The sequence below is a fragment of the Brassica oleracea genome, chromosome C3, assembly GCF_000695525.1.
Source record: "Brassica oleracea var. oleracea cultivar TO1000 chromosome C3, BOL, whole genome shotgun sequence".
Taxonomy (NCBI): Eukaryota; Viridiplantae; Streptophyta; class Magnoliopsida; order Brassicales; family Brassicaceae; genus Brassica; species Brassica oleracea.
In genome coordinates, this window is record NC_027750.1 from 50,992,713 (window position 1) to 51,001,083 (window position 8,371).

General features: G+C 37.5%; 4 protein-coding genes and 1 pseudogene across 6 annotated transcripts; 2 read left to right on the forward strand and 3 right to left on the reverse strand.

Annotated features, from left to right (window-relative positions):
• LOC106330852 overlaps positions 1–666 on the reverse strand; it is a 1,588-nt pseudogene extending 922 nt beyond the window's left edge.
• A 734-nt stretch (positions 667–1,400) lies between these two features.
• Positions 1,401–2,253, reverse strand: LOC106329034 (cold shock protein 2-like). The gene has a single exon (XM_013767602.1). The coding sequence runs from the start codon at positions 2,190–2,192 to the stop codon at positions 1,653–1,655; it is 540 nt and encodes a 179-aa protein (XP_013623056.1). The 5' UTR covers positions 2,193–2,253; the 3' UTR covers positions 1,401–1,652.
• Positions 2,254–2,413: 160 nt separating this feature from the next.
• On the forward strand, positions 2,414–4,159 carry LOC106332776 (60S ribosomal protein L17-1-like). Its single transcript, XM_013771274.1, has 7 exons — positions 2,414–2,508; positions 2,600–2,636; positions 2,709–2,749; positions 3,357–3,587; positions 3,671–3,773; positions 3,841–3,908; positions 3,978–4,159. The coding sequence occupies exons 1-7, from the start codon at positions 2,506–2,508 to the stop codon at positions 4,023–4,025; spliced, it is 531 nt and encodes a 176-aa protein (XP_013626728.1). The 5' UTR covers positions 2,414–2,505; the 3' UTR covers positions 4,026–4,159.
• Positions 4,160–4,390: 231 nt separating this feature from the next.
• On the forward strand, positions 4,391–5,792 carry LOC106329464 (putative F-box/kelch-repeat protein At1g27420). Its single transcript, XM_013768121.1, has 3 exons — positions 4,391–4,871; positions 5,001–5,224; positions 5,317–5,792. Exons 1-3 carry the CDS (start codon positions 4,438–4,440, stop codon positions 5,694–5,696), a joined length of 1,038 nt encoding a protein of 345 aa, XP_013623575.1. The 5' UTR covers positions 4,391–4,437; the 3' UTR covers positions 5,697–5,792.
• Positions 5,793–6,109: 317 nt separating this feature from the next.
• Positions 6,110–6,909, reverse strand: LOC106329465. 3 transcript variants are annotated; one of them, XM_013768123.1, is made up of 3 exons: positions 6,710–6,909; positions 6,293–6,418; positions 6,110–6,208 (listed from the first exon to the last, which is right to left on the reverse strand). In XM_013768123.1, the coding sequence occupies exons 1-2, from the start codon at positions 6,842–6,844 to the stop codon at positions 6,317–6,319; spliced, it is 237 nt and encodes a 78-aa protein (XP_013623577.1). In that variant the 5' UTR covers positions 6,845–6,909; the 3' UTR covers positions 6,110–6,208; positions 6,293–6,316. The 3 variants fall into 3 exon arrangements, with proteins under 3 accessions (XP_013623577.1, XP_013623578.1, XP_013623576.1); XM_013768124.1 differs by having other exon boundaries at positions 6,289–6,418; XM_013768122.1 differs by having other exon boundaries at positions 6,110–6,418.
• Positions 6,910–8,371: the final 1,462 nt, after the last annotated feature.

Below are 8,371 nucleotides of genomic sequence, written 5' to 3' on the forward strand. Positions count from 1 at the left end.
CAAAAAAAAAAAAAAAAAACATTTGTCTAACTACACTTATAACAGTAACAGATATATTTTTTTTAAAAAGGCCATAACATTTGAAGATTTACCTCATTTTCAGCTCTTTGGAGATAATCAACGGCTTTATCGAAGTGACCTTTGGCTACATCAGCATCAGGAAAAAGAAAAGCTTGGGTAGTGTAGGCGTTGCCAAGACACCAAAGAGCCTGATGCTTCCCTGGACTCAATGTCAATACTTCTTCCAACTTGGATATAGCATCTACAATAATATCATTAATACATTATTCATCGTTTGAGAAAAGAGAAAGAGTATGTGAGAAAACGATTATTCAAAAACTTTGAAGAAGAACTCATACCACCTAACATCACCTTTGCGTCGGGAACAGTCTGGAACTGGGCAAGTTCAATCAGCGAACCAGCCCATTTGAGCAAATTCTGTAGATAAATATCACCACAAAGAGATAGACTCGTATCAATACGAATCATCCTCCAAGTCTGAAGTTAGTAACACATAACAAAATAAAAATTCAAGCTTTTTCAAATTCCTACTCGACATTTAGTGATCAAGCTCCATACAGTTATCTTTAGTTTGCTGTTCTGTTCTGAATACTTCGGGAAATTGCAAGAACTCGAAACCAAAGCTTGTTTGATTGTCCGAGGGTTTTAGGAGCCGACAAGTTGTGTGATGATTGTTAACACATGATTGGGCTTTTAAGGACTTTGTATGGGCCTTCCATCTTTTATAAACGCTAATTCTTTGAGCTCAGCACCTTCAACTTTCACTAGATGGCATGTATGTACTCGCTATAGAAATGGGATAACATGCTTAAAGTCTACAGGGATACTACTACGTGATTAAAAAGTTTTTTTTTAAATTTTCTATTCATTATCAGTGATTTTAGTGGCAATTTTGTACACCTAGAGTAATTACAAACCAATTAATCTCCTAGCATAATCTCCAAATACTGATTACAAACACTTTTTTCAAGGCTGTGGATACGATCTTTAGTTGTTGGATACTCTGCCGAAGTCTCCTATCATACTCCATGGAGCTCGTATAGCAAATTTGTTATATTTTCTAAACATAGTTGATTGTTTAGTTGAGTAATTTTTTGTTTTTTTTAGTGTGTCATCACTTGACACACTTGCTAAAAAGCAAGAGTACAACAAGTGTGGATGATTGATTTTTTACCAATCTAAATTTGATTTAATGTATAGAGTTTGTTAAAAAGGTGGATAATTGATTTTTTTTTTACCAAGGCATCCTCGGACCGAGGTCCCCACACCTCAAAACAAACAAAGGTATTCAGATGCGCAGTCCTACAAACAAAAATCTGTCTTGGACAAAGACAACTGTTTCTAGCTAGTATCTTTTTATTTTTACCAAAACCAAAATATCACTTTCTGTTGTCTGTTGTAATTATTTCAACTGCATTTACAAATACAAATGGATTAACACAGCCTTAATTATGAAATCATCTTTCACCCATCACAAGCACCACATTAAACCGCAAAAACGCATAAACAAAATAACAATCGACGTGATTAAACCGAGAACCAAAAATAAACCAAGAAACGAAAGAGATCCATCACAAGCAAAACGCGAACAATAAATAGATAATAAGCTGCGAGAATACTTCTCCATCTGATTAACGTCCACCGCTAGTGCAATCCCTGGCGAAATGCCCAGACTCGCCACAGCTATAGCAGCTTACTCCTCCGCCACCTCCACCACCGCCGTATCCACCACCACCTCTCCCTCCTCCGTATCCTCCACCACCTTCAGAACAGTCTCTCGCAATGTGACCTGGCTCACCACACTTGTAACAGTCGCTTCCTCCTCGACCACCACCACCTCTTCCGCCGCCAAACCCACGACCTCCACCTCCACCTCTTCCACCACCGCCAAATCCACCGCGTCCGCCAGACGAGCCACCGCCGCTGCTACCTTGAACAGGAGCGCCGTCGGGTCCAGACACCTCTATCGCCTTGGGACGGCCGTTGTTGTCGTTCTCGACCTGGAACTCGACAGGTTCCTCCGCAGCGAGGCTTCGGAATCCCTCAGATCTGATGGAGGACTGGTGAACGAATAGATCGTCGCCACCATTGTCGGGAGTGATGAAACCGAAACCCTTCTGGGTGTCAAACCACTTGACAGTGCCCCTGAGCCTATCTTGTCCGTAACTCATCTTGATCGGAGATCTCTTAAAGAATCTTTATCTGAAACCCTAGATTTCCTTTTGTGCCGAGGGAATAAATAATCAGTTTTTTTATATACTTTTAACGAAAAAATCGACCAGCAATATAAGCCCATTTAAGAAAAAGCTAAGATTTGGCCCAGTAAGGCCTACTAGGGCCCATAAAGTTAAAAGCATTTTCAACAAACATCATGTATCCGCCGTTTAGGGTTTCATATGTCCCCATTATATATAAAAACTAAAACCATCTCCATCAACTCCAACTCCAAGTCTCTTGTCCATCAGATCCTTCTCTTTGGCCGCCATGGTAAATGATTTTAAGCTCTGTAGCTATATGTATCTGACTTATAGTATGTACTTCCATGCTTATTTATCCATATTCTTATTTATTTTTTCAGGTGAAGTACTCCCAAGAACCAGACAATACCACCAAATGTGAGAACACTTTATTGATTAGCTTGTGTTTCTGTAGTGATATTGAGTTAAAAATTTAAAATGGTTGTGTAGCTTGCAAGGCAAGGGGAGCCGATCTCAGGGTCCACTTCAAGGTAAAAGTTCTTTTGCCAAGCTTGGAAATGAATAAGATTAGTTTTTCTTGGGCCATACGCTTGTAATAACAACAAACCTGAATAACAAAAAGCAGGGCTCTGTTTTGTACGTAACAGAGTTCACGTAAATGTCAGGGAAATCGAATTGGTCATCGTGTTTGGGTGAACCTACGCTTCTTCTTATATCTGATGGGTTCAGTTCATGATGGTACATTGTAGACTAGACCATGTTTTTCATTCATTAGCCAGGGTTTTGTTTCTTGTTCGAAATAGCAATCTTTTGGGAAATGAATCAGATTAGGGTTCATAGGGGAGAAGTTTGTAGTAATAAGACCAAACCTGATTAACAAAAAGCAGGGTTCTGTTTTGTACATAGCAGATCTCACGTAAATGTCAGGGAAATCGAATTGGTCATCGTGTTTGGTTGAACCTACGTTTCTTCTTATATCTGATGGGTTCAGTTCATGATGGTATATTTTAGCTTTTGATCTATATCAGTATTGTGGAGTATAGCATTCATTCTTTTTTGATTGTTTGTTAGCTTTTTTCTTTTTAAATGTTGCTAATTATTTGGATGAATCTGATAGTTTTGTTAATTGTGTGACAGAACACTAGGGAGACAGCGCATGCGATAAGAAAGCTACCATTGAACAAGGCGAAAAGGTACTTGGAAGATGTGATAGCTCACAAGCAAGCGATCCCCTTCACACGTTTCTGCCGTGGTGTTGGCCGTACTGCTCAGGCGAAGAACAGGCATTCGAACGGTCAAGGTCGTTGGCCTGCTAAATCTGCTCAGTTCGTTCTTGATCTTCTCAAGAATGCTGAAAGCAATGCTGAGGTAGGTGATTTCCATTTCATTACCGTATTTCCTATTTTACCATGGTGCTTCTGTTCAGTTACTAAGAATCATTTGATTATCAGGTGAAAGGTTTGGATGTTGACGCCCTTTTCATATCACACATCCAAGTAAACCAAGCAGCAAAACAGAGGCGAAGAACATACCGTGCTCATGGAAGAATCAACCGTATGTTCTTTCTTTATGCTACTATCTCTTTTTTTTCAATTCTGATTCAATTCAATCCCCTTTGCAGCTTACATGTCAAACCCATGCCATATCGAATTGATTCTTTCAGAGAAAGAGGAGCCTGTGAAGAAAGAGGTAATTTATTGTAATCCTGATTTTTCGCTATCATCATTGTTCATTCTTCTTCCCATAACCTCATTGCAGCCGGAGACTCAGTTGGCAGCGAAGTCAAAGAAGGGAACCTCGTCTTGAGAGCCTAAAGACTTGTAGTTACCATTATCACTTTGTGTTACAGCGCTTGGTACATTTTGTTCACTTTCTGTAAGACATGTAGCCAAAATTTTAAAACACTTGATGAACCTTTAGGTAAAGTGAATGTTATTTGTAATTTCGATCAGTATAATTAATAATCAGTTTATTAATTCGGATTTGTTTACAGTTGTTAATACGCAAGCTTATAAATTGAACATGTCACTTTCTTTGAAAAGTAAACAGTTTAATTGAAATATGATTAGTTTAACAAGATCCTGATATTAAAACAGTGCAAGGGAGATGGATAAATTAATGATATCGTTGTCAGATTTATCCTATAATATTATTTTTGAACATAACTAATGTCGTGTTGTAATAAGCGATTAATCCAAATCGTGGTGGACAATCAAAAATGGACTCGTCATCATCGTCGTTAATCCCCGGCTTAACGGACGACGCGGCGGAGCTCTGCCTCTCGCGAACCCCGCGCTCAAACTTTCGGATCACGTCCCAGGTCTGCCGGCGATGGAGGACATTCCTCAGGAGCGAGCATTTCGCATCCGTCCGAGAGTTGACCGGAACCGTGGAGGAGTTCATGTGCGTTCTGATGGAAAGCGAGTGCGGAAGAGACGTCTACTGGGAAGTTTTCGACGCCTCCGGTAACAAACTCGGACAGATCCCTCCCGTCCCTGGGCCTATGAAGCGCGGTTTCGGCGTCGCGGTGCTCGGCGGCGGGAAGATCGTGTTCATCGGTGGGTATACGGAGGTCGAAGGATCTTCTTCGATCAATAGCACAATCGTCTCTGCTTCTGCCGATGTTTACGAGTTCGATCCTGCGTCTAACAGGTCTTCTACAATCCGACTCTCTCTTAGATATCTGATCAAGAAACAGAAATGATTTTATCTTTGTCTTAGTTCCGACCAAACTCAAGAAGTTTTGTTCTGATTCTTCTTGTCGGAATGATGTCTTAACAGCTGGAGAAAACTGGCGGGAATGAACATACCACGTTACAACTTTGCGTTTGCTGTGGTGAACGGCCTTTTGTATGTGATCAGAGGCTATTCGACAGATGCTTACAGCCTTTCTAACTCGGAAGTATACAACCCGGAAACTAACCGATGGAGCCTCATGGATTGTCCTAACCGCCCGGTTTGGCGTGGCTTCGCATTCTCCTTCAAGTCCAAACTCTTTGCTGTAGGTGGGAATATGATGACATATATAGATCCTACTGCAAATTAGTTGAAAATAAGTTGTTTTCTTACATAATTGATGATGACTTTTTTTTTTCAGGCAATGGATCGAGGTTCATCGACATATATGACCCTAAAACGGAGACATGGCAAGAGTTAGACTCCGAGCAATCAATCTCTGTGTATTCATACACTGTTGTGAGGAACAAAGTGTATTTCATGGACAGGAACATGCCGGGGCGTCTGGGAGTGTTTGATCCAGAGGAGAATTGTTGGAGCTCGGTGGGTGTGCCTCCGAGAGCGGGTGGTTTCTGGTTCAGGCTAGGGGAATGGAACAATAAGGTTCTGCTGTTTTCGCGAGTTTGTGGACATGAGACCTTAATGTATGACCTTGATAAAGAGAATGGGTCCAAGTGGAGAGTCTGTGATCAGATTAAACCATCTGCTTCTCACTTGACCAGCGTTCTCATCAACTTCTGACTTCATTCTTTTGCAAAGTGTGTGAAACGTTTTGTGCTGTGAGCTTTGTGTGTTTGGCCCAAAATGCAACCAATTCTTCAACTTTGTGTGCAAGTGTAACGCTTTGGAGCTGTGTGATTTGTCTGTTTGGTCCTCAACTTTGTCAATGATTCATATATTTGTGGTTTGTATATACTCCTAAACTTGTTTTAATGCAAGTTCTCTGTTTCCTAAACTGTTATAACCAAACTTGATAAATAAGAAAACAACCAGGTGGCATGACCGTAAAATGGAAAAGAGAGAAGTATTTTATAATATATCTAGTTTTATCAAATGGTTAGATTTAACACTAATAAGCTACTTAACAACGCATATAACTGCAACCACTGACTAGCCCCCGGCTGTGTTTAACTCATCTGTGTAACATAACAAAATAGCAACAAGGATAAGGATTTTGATTAAGTCGGTGTAGCAAAGACCGGAACACAGTCACTTCTTGTTGCAGATTCAACATGTTTAGAAATCAATATAACCTAACAAGTAACACCACAAAAGTTCAAATATTATTATTGGTTAAACCAGGTCAAGACAGAGAGACTTGATCTACACTAACCGACCATGTTTGTAGCTTCTCGTCCTCCTCACTCATTTTTCGCAGAACTGGTACAGGTTTCTGTGTTGCTGCTAACTCCCGGAGAAACTGATGCATCTGATGTACCGCACGCCTTTAGAACAGCCTCATTCTGCAAGAGACCCAATTAAAACTATTAATAAATACTTGTCTTAAAGAAGATAAAAGTGGTTTTTATTTGGGATTTACATGATATATCAAAACACCAAACAAACCACATCACATAAACTGAACAAAACTCATAACCATTTTGCAATGAGCTCATACTAATGAAATGAATCTATTTGATCAATAAACACAGTGATAATCTATCATTTGCCTAGAAAGTTGGAGATCATGATGTATAAATCTGCGAAACCCATAAACCCTAAAAGGAAATGGTGAAGGGGAGAGAGAGAGTAACCTGCCAAACGCGACGGAGGCGGGTTTTGGCATTGGCTTTACGAGTAGAGGTAAGCTTGATTCTCTTCCAAATGAGACCACCTGAATCGTGCTTCTTCACTATTTCCATCACCCGAGTTCCCCAAAACGCTCCCATGGCCGCCTCTCTTTCTCTCTAGCTCTCTCGATCTCCAGAATAAGACAAGCAAATGGTCTTTGATTAGTTTCTGCTTTTCCCTCTTATCAGCCCATTTACGGCCCATTTCTAGTTCCGTACCTTACAAATTTTCCTAAATTCATAATTTGTATGTTATTTTCTAAATAATTTTGTTTTAAAATATGTTATTTTCACGTTTTATACAACTTTCACATTTATTAAATATTTAAAGCTAATTGTATTATGAAAATTTATATTATATTTAATCATATTTTAAAAATTTTAAAATTTTTGTATTTTTATTTGTATTTTTAGGCAAAAACAATATGGTAGTTGTAATCAAACATAGCATTTTGTGGACACCAACAGAGCCTATTAAACTTTTTGCTTTTTGGATTATCTTATATATTAAAACAGAAATCATAAACTTGATTCATGTGTGATTTTTTTAAAAAAATAGACTTATTCCTAGAAAATCATGTTACATTTAATCTATAATATTATCATTTAAATTTTGGGTCTACCGGAAATTTTTATTGAGCTATCAATAATTAGATTTAAACAATAGATGATCTATTGGATTTATAGATAGTATAAATTAAATAGATATAACTTAATGTTGTAATACTATACCTCCATGTTAAATATTTAAATATTTGTTGATGTTAACTTTTAAAACTATAATTTTTTTTTTTAAATAACAAAAATCATATTATCTAACAATGATTAATCTTTACTACTTAAACCAATGAAAACAAATTTTAAACTATATAGTTTATTTTAAAAATTAAACAAAACTAAATGTTTAATTATTTACTCGATAATATAAATCTATGAAGCAAAAAGTTTAAATTTTTTCTAAATTTGTAAAATGTTACAATATCTTTGAATATGTCAATAAAACAATATTTTATTAATCTTTATATATATAGTTACGATTTTAATAATGAAATAATAATCCGAAAATATATATACAAAAGAAGATACAAATACATGTGAAAGTTTGAAACAATCTATTCAATGAAAAAATATACCTTAAACTTATTATGTTTTAAAAATTGATAGACACATATATATTATAATATATACCAATTTAGAATTGAAAACAAAATGTTTATATAAAAATAAATGAAAACAAAAACCCGCGCGGTTGCACGGATCGAGATCTAGTTGGACATTAAGAGTTAACAATGTGAAATTGTGAAGACAAAGAAGAGTAGTATGATCCACAAAAAGGTGTACATTCAACTTGACCCATATAGCTCCACTTCTCTAGTAATGTGCTCTACAAAAATAATCCACTAGAGAAGGAGTACCACTACAAGAAAACACATGCTTAACGACGAAAATTAACGAGGAAAAACAATCCTCGTAAATTTGCGTCGAGTTTACGACGAATTTACGTGAAAAACTAAAGTCATCGTTATTTCCTCGTAACGTAACGACAAAACTGTTTCGTCGTAAAGTGGATGTAATTTTACGAGTATTTTACGAGGAAAAACTATTTCCTCGTAAATACGACGTAAA